Source organism: Lytechinus variegatus, chromosome 3, assembly GCF_018143015.1.
Source record: "Lytechinus variegatus isolate NC3 chromosome 3, Lvar_3.0, whole genome shotgun sequence".
Lineage (NCBI taxonomy): Eukaryota > Metazoa > Echinodermata > Echinoidea > Temnopleuroida > Toxopneustidae > Lytechinus > Lytechinus variegatus.
This window is the reverse complement of record NC_054742.1, coordinates 31,006,053-31,019,592: the sequence shown is the minus strand read 5'-3', so window position 1 is coordinate 31,019,592 and position 13,540 is coordinate 31,006,053. Positions and strand designations below refer to the sequence as shown.

General features: G+C 35.5%; 1 protein-coding gene across 1 annotated transcript in view; it reads left to right on the top strand.

The window, feature by feature from the left end:
• Nucleotides 1-7,067, top strand: part of LOC121410756 (fibrillin-1-like) — a 29,532-nt gene extending 22,465 nt beyond the window's left edge. The window contains exons 6-11 of the mRNA XM_041603040.1: nt 350-510; nt 895-1,070; nt 4,274-4,683; nt 5,054-5,153; nt 5,442-5,652; nt 6,562-7,067. Of these exons, the coding sequence (XP_041458974.1) occupies nt 350-510; nt 895-1,070; nt 4,274-4,683; nt 5,054-5,153; nt 5,442-5,652; nt 6,562-6,686 (1,183 nt within the window). The 3' untranslated portion in view covers nt 6,687-7,067. The remainder of the gene's footprint in view (nt 1-349; nt 511-894; nt 1,071-4,273; nt 4,684-5,053; nt 5,154-5,441; nt 5,653-6,561) is intronic.
• Nucleotides 7,068-13,540: the final 6,473 nt, after the last annotated feature.

Below are 13,540 nucleotides of genomic sequence, written 5' to 3'. Positions count from 1 at the left end.
ATATATTTATAATTTATGGTCTTTGCTATTGCTTATAAGATTTAATGGAAATCTTTTAACGAATCAAAATGCAATCTATAAGGGAAGAGGACAATGCTCTTCATCATTACATCGAGCTTTGATGATATTTCATACATGAAGTTCATTAGGAATACTCTTTTTCAGATTGATTTCAAATGTTCGTGATTTCTCAGTTATTAACATAGAAGTGTAACATAAACATTATAGACTTAAAAAGGAAAATATTCCTAGATTTTATTCCATGAATAGAATATATATTGGTAGAATTCACAAAACCACATATCCTACTCCTAATATCTTATTTTTTTCTTTTAAATATCTGTTTTAGATGCGCATGTCCTCCAGGCATGGGAGGTGAAAATTGTGAAGTGCTACTGGATCCTTGCCATCCAGACCCTTGCCAAAATGGTGGGGAATGTAACCCTTCTTCACCTGATGATGGTCGATGTAGGTGTCCTGTTGGTTTCTTTGGACCATTTTGTGACGTCGGTAAGTTTCAGACATGATTTTGTTGTTGCGGGGCCAGTGATTTCTATATCTTATCATCATAAATTTTATGTAAATGTTACTTGAACATAGAAGCACTGAAATATTTTAGATATTTTCATTGGCGGTATACCTTTATGATGAGGTTATGTTTTTTGTTATTTGTCTTTAAAGAACAGGTTGTGTACACGGTGTTTCCCTTAAGAAGACATTTCCTTTCTTGCAGTCCTTCTATTTAATTGTGTTTTTATAAGTCCGTATTCTATATCTTATAGTTGCAAACATACTTTCGATTATCCGAATACAGTTGTGTTATATCATGTATATTGTAAAAAAAAACTGTTTCATATAGTGTTCTGTTTCTATAACTAATTTGCCTTTTAAAAGCTCTGTCTGTCAGATGTACCGGAAGCTCTATGACTGTCTTTGTTCCAACAAACATTCCCGGTGTCAACTCTCCCCAGTCTATCAGTTTCACAGACCCGGCCTGTCGTGCAAACCCTCTTGGAAACAACATGGCTCGACTATCAACATTGTATGATCAATGTGGTACTCAAGTTGAGGTTAGTATCGAACTTATTTAAAAGTAAAATAACGCTCCATTGTGCGTATTTATTGGGGCGAAACGTATATAGGGCAAGAGTTTAAAAACCACTCAGTGTTTTATGGCATCTTTGTTGTCTAAATTTCGACTGAAAAATAAAGATCAGACTAGGTGGGATGGCGAGGGTGCAAAGTTGTGAATGGGATCCAGAGCCCCACAATACAAAACTGTTTGATTGATTTTTACAATTCATTGTACATTCTTACCGATTCAATAAACAAAAATGTTCTGTGATGAGAAAAAAAATGCTAAAATAGGTTTTGTGTTATTGGGGCAACAGTTCCAAAAAAAAATACTGGCACACCAAGTTAAACTCAAACGATAGAGATTTTAGAATGTTAAAGTTTTTATGTCACTGAGTCGCCATTGTGATGGTCACAAAGAAATCGTATTGCTGTGACAGAAAAAAAGAGAACATTGTTACTTCAAAAGGGTGAAAGTTATTCCAATAGCCATTTCATTGTAAAGAGATAGTAATAATAATATATATATTCCTCTTTTCCCACTTAGCACAATAATTGCCTCTTGCAAGGGCGCCGGAAGCGGGGGGGGGGGGCAGGGGGGCACTTGCCCCCCCCCCAAATAAAATTTTGGGAGGGCAAAACGAGATTTTGCCCCCCCCCCAACGTGCCCCCCTGAAGAAAAATAATAATTATTATTCAAGGACAAAAGTAAACGATGAAGGCACTTTTCTGCCTAAAAATTGTCATTTCCATTGTCAAAAATGAAAAAATTTCGTCCCTGACGGGGCAATTACATAATCATAGTACGCCTCGCGTCTCAAACATGTCCCTCTGTGAAACATACCTTTGAGAAGCCCCTTTTCCATCTTATTACAGTGTGATAACGTTTAACCTTTTAATGAATACATTTCAGACTAAAACCGAATGGCAAATTGAAAGTGCATGGTTCACCAATGCAATGCTGGCTGTGTCGTCTAACAAACGCGCGGTCGCCCAGAAACGCTCAGACCGGACCCGATATCACTAACGCGCGTGAACGCAAGTTACTCGAGCAACATATGGAATCCGAAAATGACTGTAAAACAGAAAAGGTTAAAGAGTTAAAGAGGCTTGAGTAGTTGGATTATTGGATAAATGAGAAGACGCTAGCTTGAGTCGGCGAATGGAGTGCAGAGCAGGGGAGCGTTTCATGAAAGGACTTGTCGGACGTTTTATCCGACAAGTCCCATTTTATCCGACAGTTACCATAGGAACAGCGAATCAAAATCATGGAAAGATGTCAGATCTGACAACTTGTCGGATGAAAATATTGATGAAACACTCCCCTGGAGTACTTATTTATCAAATACTCAATCCTCTTCTACCTTTTCAGGTTTACTGTCTTTTTCAGGACTACGCGCATTTAAACAAAAAATTACTCGACTATCAACTGTTCACTTCCTCCCCTATCGATTTCACTTCTTCCTCTATCCACTTTTTCGAAAACTCCACATGGTGTACCGACAACCATATCTGTATGCTATTGGAATGTAATTGTTTTCTTCTAATAATGTTACATAATGTACATTATGAACTGCGGTAGTTTGTTAAAGAGATTGTCCGGGCTGAAAGTATTTATAGTTAGAGTAGAATTCACTGAGCAAAATGTTGAAAATTTCATCAAAATCGGATAACAAATAACAAATTTATTGAATTTAAAAAGTTTAGCAATATTTTGTGAAAACAGTCGTCATGTATATTCATTAGGTGGGCTGATGATGTCACATCTTCACTTGTTCTTTTGTATTTTATTATATGAAAATAGGTTTATTCACATTTTTTTTCCTCCAAGAACTACAAAAATTGGATTGACATCCGATTTAGTGCATTAGATATTTATTGCTGCAACTTATTTCAATATAAGGGAGACATATTATTCACACAAGAATGAAATAATGAAAAAATATGATTTTATCTAATAACATAAGAAAACAGAAAGTGGAGATGTGACATCATCAGCCCACCTAATTAATATTCATGACGACTGTTTTTCACAAAATATTGCTAAATTTTAAACGTCAATAACTTTATTAATTGTTATCCGATTTTGATGAAATTTTCGGCATTTTGCTCAGTGAATTCTACTCTATGTATTAAGATATACATATTTTCAGCCCGGACCATCCCTTTAATCAGTTCATGATTATTTATAAATGAATATTTCCTGGAATTTGATAATCATCATTTCCCGTTATGGTCACATTTTCCCCAGAAAATATGTAAAGAAAAAAGAACATTTTGAAGGGGTCATCTAAAAGTGCTTCCCAGCCATACAAAACATGCAAAAGGAAACACAAAAATCGAGTAATGAATGTTTTAAACTATAATGATTTTCAGAAAAGTTTTAAATTATTAGACAATTAAGCTTGACATATTTCTTTTTCCTTCAGTTACAAAATATGAAATGTATTGCCCATGCATGGATAATCAGGGACTATCTCCAAAGCTGATGTCAGAAATGATTTGCATAGAATGGGTATTTAAGTGCTTATTGACGTCTGCCACGTCAAAACAGTATGACATTTTGAACTTGAAAAGACATTCATTAGAATTTATTTTGTTTCTGTTGTTGCGCTTCTTCTGCTTAATGCGCTCCTTGTTCTGACAGGAATTACTTGAAATTAATGATGACTGTGCTCTCTCGTGTCGTCCGTTTATGTAAATGTACATATAAATATCACTGAAAGGATATTGCATGAAAAATGTAATTTCTGCTATTTTGAGTTAATATAGGAAATTTAATTGATCAGACACAAAAAAAAACTTATTCCGAAGCAATCGTTTGGCGCGTAGATTTCATAGGTTCTCATAGATTGTGAGTATAGTCTTTCGTAGTGAATTCTATGTTTGAATTTCAAGAAATTTATTTTTGAACGCTCTTAGAAACGCAACTTTTATACTCAGTTTTTACACAAAGTCCTTACCGTAGGGGGGGGGGTCCCACACCCTCTCCCGCTCGATCACTTCGGTATCTCACGCTGTAAAAAAATATCGTGCCCCCTTCGGGATTTTGCCCCCCCCAAAAAACTAAAAGTGTTCCGGCGCGCCTGGCCTCTTGTATAAATTGTTGCTGACAATGTATCTTAAAATATTTTTGTTGAAAAGTACATTCCTTTTTTCAATTCTTTTCACTTTTTCATCTTCCTTTTGTTTCACCCAGACCACTTTAACGGCATTAAAATTCCACAACGTCGTGTATTTCCCGAAGGGTGACCATGGTCATGACCCCGCCCTACACGGTGACCAACAGTCTGTTCCCGTACAATGTGTTCTTACCCGAGAGCTACTCACCAAGGGTCAGATTGACAGTTTCCTCACAGAGGACAATACCAAAGAGCTTACCGGACTGGGGAACTTCTCACTAGAGATCAGGCAGTATCGTGATCAGGATTTCAATGTTCCCATGAAGAATGGGGAAGATACCATCTTGGAGGTCGAGGTGGGAGAGAAACTGTTCTTTGAGGTGAGCTTAGCGCCTGTGGACGGGTTCGACATATTCTTGGAGTCTTGTTGGATGTCGCAATCTGCCGAGTCAACTGCTACAATTCGTCACGATATAATAACTGATGGGTATGATGATTACAATTCTTATTCCAAGTTTGACATTCGATTAATCTTGTATTCGTACTTATCATTGGGTTTGCTACAAATAGAAAAAACCTTTTGTTGTAATTTTTTTTTAAACAACATAGAATTGTTGTTTTTAACCACTTCTATGTGGCATTTGGTCACACTGTGATAATTACTTATGGAGTCATGTTTGAATTCACTTACGATGTCAACATAAATATAATCAGTATTCCTCTATGTGTACTTTTTAATGCTCTAGTCACATTACAAGCGTCACAGACAATACAGAGAACGAAATATATCAGTATGAACGTTTCATATCAAAAACACGTAGTTTATATATCCTATTCTTCATTTGATTGTATCACAGATGCCCCTTGGACGATTCTGTGCAGTTCCTGCCCTTTGATGATCATAAGGACCGAAAATTTTCTGTCAAACCTGGTTATTACATACATAGTCTCCCGCAGGTAAATTATGACTGATTTATTGTAATTTCAAACAGATAGGGAAGAGGTCGTTTTTCCTATTCATTAACACTTCTTATCATTGGAACCCGCACCAGATTTTACTCAAAGTGTCAATAGCTGCGTGAACTTGAATTAACAAAAAATACATAAACATGTTTATATTCATGCTGACGGACAAATAAGATCAGTGTACCTTATCTTATTATAATTATCAAAGTACCAGATATAAGTTTTAGTTCTATTTTCAGGGATTTCATGTTAAAATTTAACTCATATTTTACTTAACAGGTCTACTTGCATTGTCAAGCACATGTGTGCAATACCTTGGACAACAATAGCCGCTGTTCAATGGGTTGTTTGACGCGTGGCGGTCGACGTCGTCGTGATGTTATCCCTGCTGTTGTATCATTGACCGCGTCACTCTCTCATGGACCAATGACGACTCGAGCTCGTCGTGATTCCGATTTGCACGAAGCAGCTGCGCTCACAGAAAGATCAGGTATATAACTTGGTTTCACAACGCCCATTTTCTAGGTCCAGGACGGATCCCTGATTTCCCTTTGCCGCAATTTTTGGTCCCAGAAAATTTATTCTATTGTTTGTCAAACTTGCTAAGAGAATACATTGACCCTCCCCCCCAAAAAAAAAAAAAGGAATAAGACGGATTCTTGCTACTGAAAATTACCTAAATGACAAGCAAAGGAAGAAGAAACCAAAAGATTTTCATTAAAAATGTATCTTCTTCCCTATTACCAACATGGTATACAAAAGGGACAGCTTCTTCTCTCCATGAAATAAATGTAAGTGTTCACTTTTTACCAAATGGGATGGGGTAACGTGCCTGGTGAAACGGTAAGGGTTAAAAAAAGGCAGAGGTTAAAATGGCAGAGGTAAAAATCTCAGAGATGTAAATGGCAGAGGAACGGATAACTTTGTTTGCTTCACACCTTCGGTTGTGTATACTTCGGGCAAGAAAATTGTTGGCCCAATATACTTTTAGACCTCTAGGGGTTCGCGTGAAAAGGCTTGCTTTTCATAAATCATTATTCATAAGTGTTGCTAGTATAAATAATAAAGTATAAGAATACCTCAAGTTATGATGTAGTAAGGGGGTCGCTAATAATAATTAAAGAAGAGGCTCGCGATATAAATCTGGAAAAAGAAGAGAAAAGAAGAGGGTCGTTAGTCATAATCGAGTAAAGATGAAAAAGAAGAAATTGGTACTCATATAAATGAAAGGACAATTTCTTATATTAATATTTTTTTCACAAGCGAAGCAAACGCCGATTTTTTTGGTATTATTATTCATTGTTTTTCAACACTCTAAAACGTAAAACCGCACCTACTGCCAATGATGTGCTTTAGAAATAGCCCTCTGAATATTTTCTCTCCCTCTCTATATTTGCAGATCTGAATCAAGTTAGTAAACTCACAATCTTCGCCGTAGCTGGCTGTATACTGGTTGTTGCTGTTGCCTTCGTCGTCGTTGCCATGGTTATTCTTCCAGTCAAGGCCAACAAGTCCATACCATGAGGATTGATAGGCCATCTCCTACCTCAGTAATAAAAAAAATCATAATAAATATAGGATATCCGTCTATTATGGAACAAGAGTGAATGTTAGTTTAGTTATAATGCTTCAACCACCAATCGACCCAAATAAGATGTCGTATTACTCTATCTGATAGCAATTAGTTTATTTGCCTTTTTTTTAGACAGTTGTCTTAATTCAGGATTTTTTTATGTATACACTTGATGTACCTCAAACTCCATGATGGTCCTTGCAAAATCAGTACTGATTGAAAAGGATTCGATACGTTAAAGCATGTTGAACTACCTCTTCGACATTTAATTTCTCTTACTTTACTTTTACCTTAGAAATATTTTCACATAAAGAAGAATTTTTTACTATAAAGGTCTTAAGCTGTTCATGGTTTTATTTTCTTCGTTGTTTTTAATCCAAAGGGTTCATCATTATGTCATTATGTTGAATTTATATTGAATTGTCCGACTCCGTGAGCATTCCTGTAAGTGGACATGTGCGCATTCGCGAAATTGGGTTATTAGCATAGAGTTATGGTTATTAGTATTATCATGATCATTCTGAAAGTATTCAGGGTAGATATTTTGGCTCAATAACAGAAGTCTGATATTCGTTGTCGTCTTGACAAAAAAAACATTAAAAAATGGGAGGTAATGCAATCTATAAGGAAAGGAAAGGCATTATTACATTATATAAGATCATTAATTTGAGCACCTAATAAGGTTAATACGTGCCCTATCCAAATCCTATATTGTGCTATTATTATAACTTTAAAAAACGACAGGCATTTGTATTGAAATAACATCTAGTGAGGAAATTAACGTCAAAATATATTTCATTCTGTTTATTTCAATGTCTATTGAGTACAACATAATGTTTTGTTTCGTACTTCTTGAGCAAATTTTTTACCTAAAAAAGTACAAATATAGCCAAAATCATACAAACAGGTTGTCTGGTGCAGGCTATGCAGCCTCTTTTTACAAAATATTCCTATAAATAACTAAGAGAGAGAGAGGGGGGGAGAGAGATTTGCCCATCATATTTACGTGTTTTTTTAAAGCATAGCATAGGCCTACCTTCCAATAAAATCTCTGTAGCTCCCTCATCGTTGAATATCGTTAAAAGTCAGTGATCAAGGACGACGGTATGTACGTGACATGAGCAGGACTCCGGGCAGGACTCGATTCATTTAATGGGGCTACATTACACCGTTATTGAGTTTCTCGAGGCCTCAGATTTTAACTGGATGAGCTTAGGTTGCAAATCAAAATGATAAAAGACAACAGGAATAGACCAGTTCGTAGTTACTTCATGGGCAATTTTGGTCAAATGACCTTTCATTTCTTTCATCATGATAGGCAGATTTCAAAGCACGATATTACGTAAGCTTGCCTTACATAGCAGGATGAAGAAATTGAATAGACCAGGTGACTAGAATAGCAAACCAATGAACACTTAATGAAGGTATTTGTTGCATTCCTACTTTGAATGCATATCTTAGCATGTTGCACAATGTACTTGACAAACTGAAATACCAGTCGTTCGTGGAAGCATTGTTGTTTTTTGTGGATGTAAATGAAAACGACAATTCAAACGAATATATGAATAATCAAGACATCAAAGTTGGTGCTTATCTCATTAGATTTTAAAGCACCATGTCACTTTAGTGGAAATGACCTTCTTCTGATCATGCGTAGAATCTTTTGATCATGCGCAGAAAGGAACTACGAACTGGCTTATAGGCAAACGAATGATGACAAATGATCAGACAATAAACATTTATAAAATCACTGACGGCCAACATTTCGTAACACAAATACAGAAATATTTTCATCTGAACAGTTGCCGTAGCAGATGCCGTCCGAACGACTTTATACAAACAAGGAAAATGCATGATAAAGATTTTTTCACATACTAATCACGGGATTAATCAGAGGGGAAAGTGTTGTAGATTGATGAAAGGAGAGTCGATAAATGCATGAGGCAGATATCCGGACTCAATACAATGAGAGACCGCAAGGAAAAGGAGAGTGTACAAGGGGGGGGGGGTGAAGAGACAGGGTGTTTGGGTGTAAAACAGAGAAGGATGCGGGTGGTGCATTTACAGGAAAGTGAAAAAAAGCAACCAGAGAACCAAATTTACATGTATGCGGTCTTTAGTCTTATTATGACTTTACAAAGAAACTAACATAATGTGACAAAAAAACATCGGTTATTCATTTGCTAGTAACCTCTCCACAAATCAAAACGGAATATCGGTTGCTCAGTTCAAACTCATAATTGCCATTAAACCAGATTATTCATGAATTCATCATTCTCATGGGCGAGTTCTTCCCAGCTCCAAAAGTAATATCCTTCATTTTTCTTGTCAAAATACCTCTTGTCTGTTATCGTAATTAAAATTGATGGTGAAGAAGTGAAGGAAATTGTTATTATGTGTTTTTATCCATTCAAATTACAACGTACAAACTATCGTTGAAATGTCGCGTTAACTATGACACAAAAATTAATTGGAATTTATTTATTTATTTATTTATTTATTGGTTTTATTTATTTTATACTGCAGGGTAGGCCTCTTCAGTTATGCAAAACTGCTTTCCAAAGGCGCCCTGCAGTTTAAAAGACAAGTCCACGCGAACCAAAAGTGGATTTGGATAAAAAGAGAAAAATCCAACAAGCACAACACTGAAAAATTTCATCAAAATCGGATGGAAATTAAGAAAGTTATGACACTTTAAAATTTCGCTTAAATTCACAAAATAGTTACATTCACACCCTGGTCGGTATGCAAATGAGGGAACTGATGACATCACACACTATTTCTTTTGTATATTATGAAATATTCTAATTTTCTCCTCATTGTCCTGTGAAACAAAGTTTTATTTCGCCCTGAACATGTGTAATTACCATTGCTTAACATTTTATGTTTCCGTCAACTTGGTTATTATCGTCAAATCTGTAAAAAATGAAATATTGTATGATTCAAACAATACAAAACAAAAGAAATAGTGAGTGAGGGACATCATACTCGTTACCCTCAATTCCATAATACTTCAGTCTTCCAAGAATGAAATTGTGTGGTATAACATCAAACGCTTTACGTAAATCGAGGAAAATACCTCCGACCATTCGCCCCTGATCCATTTTATCAAACAAAATAATAGTCTGTAATTCCAGTTAATTAGACATGTAGTAGTAGAATGCAAAGGTCTAAAACCTGACTGAGAATTCGTTAGCAATTTGTTTTCATTCAAGTATTCATAAAGTTGATTGTGGATTGCCTTTTCTAGTATCTTAGACCAGGCAGGTAGAACAGATTATCAACAACATATGACCCTCCTTTATGTATTGGAGTAATTCTTGCCGTCTTTAAATCTCTTGGAATAGTTCATGTTCGCAATGTCATATTGTAAAAATATACCAATGGTTCTATACTAAAAAAAGGGAGCAGCCAGTTTAAGAAACTTGGGATGTATATCAATTATATCATTCAGTGTTGATTTGTATCCGTTTCTACTTGACACAAACTGGACACTTGCATATTCATCCTAAAAGAGTGGTGTGCTGAATTATGTACAACATTTATATCCATCGAAATAACAAGAAACAATTAAAACATCAAAAACAACAAGTTAAAAGGAAAAAAATCATGAACAACAATTGAGGAAAAAATATCAGGCAAAGTATAATAGGATGTTCCCTTCTTAACTGAAAGATTGAAGCTAAAAAAGGACAAATACTGCAAGTACTGACAAAGTCAATAAAATTTCTATAAAACCATGGCAGCACTGGATGACGTCATCGTGCAGAAATTGAAGAAAGGCAAGAAATCAAACTACACCATCGGTCGTTGACCTCGTGAGAGCGTTGCATCCCTTCCTTGAAAAGCATTTCAGATGATATTCGAGAATGCGAGGACAGTCGAGACAGCATCTATTCTTAGACAGCTTAAGTACTATTTTGGCCATCTTGAATCTCATTATCGATAATTTGTTTTCATTTCATCCCCCAAATCTGAATTTTGATCTGTTTTCCTCTCGTGAACGCCGTGACTTCATTAAAAAAAAAGAGAAGAAACATTATTATACAGGGAGGAAGAGACCGGAAATGGCTGCACTAAATTGTTTCATGTAATTCATTTCAATTGATTTAGATACATTAATTGAAAATCATTAATTAAGGATCACAATAAATTTTGTTCCAGTTCATCGCGACATCGACAAATATAACTATATAGTTTAATAGTCAATAATAATGATTGTAAATGAAAAGTGAACATATTGAGCTTTCATGAAAAAAAGAAGAATCTGTTCAGGAACATGCGCTTATTATCTGACAAAGGTTGTTGGGGGATTAAAACAGGAAAAGGAGAGGGGTGAAGATGAGACCAAAATATTACATTTTCAATGACGATATTCGGCAATTTTGCTCTACAGTGCGTATCAAAAAAAGTTTACACTTAGAAAAAATCCTGTAAAATTATATGTTTGTAATATCGTGGAGATTTTCCACATTTTAACATTGGTACCGATCCATTTAAGCAATGATGACATAACTGTCGAAAAATATTTCCGCTTGAGTGAGCACCACTTACTTTTAAAAAGTTAGTGAAAAATGATTTGCGCAGAACTTTAAAATAGTTATGTGAATAAAAGTATACCTAAATCACTAAAAGCACATGAAATTTAGCTAGTAAATTGATTTCAAGATATCTTTTATGTTTTTAACCCGTTTCCTTGCCCAAAACACTTCGAAGAGTGCATTGAGCCCCACCCCACTCCCCGACACACCGACTCCATCGTGACGATATTTGCTTTACACTGAGCTGTGATTTACATGAAATGGTTTAGGCTTAATTTTTATTTTGTTAATCATTGTCAAGCTTGGGGAAAATGTGGAGAAACAAGTATTAAATGAAAAATAAAATATAAAACCACTTTAAATGATAAAAAATTAGTGAAAAAATGATGGAGATGTCTGATATAAATTTTTGTTCAGATTCAATTACGTCCTCAGATCCAGCTGGCACAAAATGGTAAAGGTTGTGCTTACTAAGTGTTGAAATTTCAATTTTGATGGAAAAAGTGTTACAAAATGCTTGAATGTATCCGTTTTATTTCAATTGACTTAAAGTGCTAGAAAAATGCATGAGAAATGTTTCGCAGGGTAAGTTAGATTTTGCCCTTTCACCTTGACACAGCGTGAAAACGAGCATTTCTGCGCAAACAGATTTCTGCGAGCTTTACAAAAATGGACAGTGCTCACTCAAATGTGACATTCTGTCAAAACTTTTACTTTCATTGGATAGATGAGACCCAAACCCAAGATTATATGTGAAAAAATTACCCACGTGTTGTATATTTTTTAATTCCCAGGGCTTTTTCAAAGTGTAAACTTTTTTTTGATACGCACTGTATAGGGTGGATAATTTGAAGGGATAGAAAATTTGATAATTTTGTTAGGCACCTATTTTCTGAGAAGTAAAAAAAAAAACAGAGATCTTTTGTCCTGACCTGCGTCAGATTGTGCCCCTCAAAAATTTAGGCTCATTACGCCATGCACTGATGACAATAAAACATCGGCTTAGAAGATCTTGGGCTATAATTATGTGTAATCTTAATATATATAGCATATGTGTTTGTACATGATAGAGAAAATGATTCAGACTAGGCCTACATGTTAATCTACTCTAAAAATACGTCTTAACTAAATCTGTGTCCCGCAAACAAGAAATGAATCCTCTAACGTGATCTGGTATCCTTGTCGATATCAATCTGGTAATTGGTCAAGGTAGATGATTTGTATCACTGATAAAAGTGATGGTATATGATTTCTTTTAGGGCAGAGGTTGTATATCGCTTTAAAGGACATGCATCCTGAACCATCTAATCCAGGATCACACCACCCATCATTGATGATAATTATAATAATAATTACGTATTGTTTACCCAGGGTAGCCACTTAAGTTATAGGAAACTGCTCTACCAGCGGGCCCTGCATAACGTAACCCTTCTCCAATCTAAATGCTGAGCGCCTAGCAAGAAGGCTGAAGGTCCCATTTTTATAGGTCTTTGGTATGATTCGGCCGAGGATCGAATCCACGACCTTTCGTTCATGATGCAGACGCTCTATCACTGAGCCACCATGCCCGATGGAAGGTGTCGAAGCTATCATTTTAAAGTAATTATAAGCTATATATTATATATTCACTCTTGCAATAGGGCTATGCAAACAGTAACTCGGCATATTGATGCCATGTGACCCTTTAACAAGCTCTTTCTTTTTGACCGCCTTAAACAAATATTCTGACGATGAATTAGCACATGTTCACTATGTAGGAAATAAAAAGTTCAAACAATACAGGTTTTAATTTGCGGGGGGAAGAGTGCAAGGTATGGTAAGTTTAAAGAAAATCTTAGTTTTAACATCATTACAGAGTAACATCTAGTATGACCCACTATTACAAAATGTTGCCCTAGACTTCAAATCAGACTTCCAATACAATATAATATCAAACTCGATTTCTAACTCAAAGTAAGCCAGGTTAGCATTAGGCACTCTCATTAGCACTATCATCATGATCATTAATCAACAACATTACCAACGAGTCTGATATAGTTTTAACTTTTTAATGTACTATTTTTTATCCTCCTCTTCCTCCTCCTCCTCATCATTAGTTATCATTATTATTATTAGTAGTAGTATTATTATTTCCCTTGTCCACAACTTGATGTTTTGTTGGTATATGTTTAACAGCAACCGGATTTTTTCCAGATATCCAGGGTTATTGTTCTTTATTATATCAAATGGGTCCTCTTCACATTGTTCACTTCTCTTTCTAATTC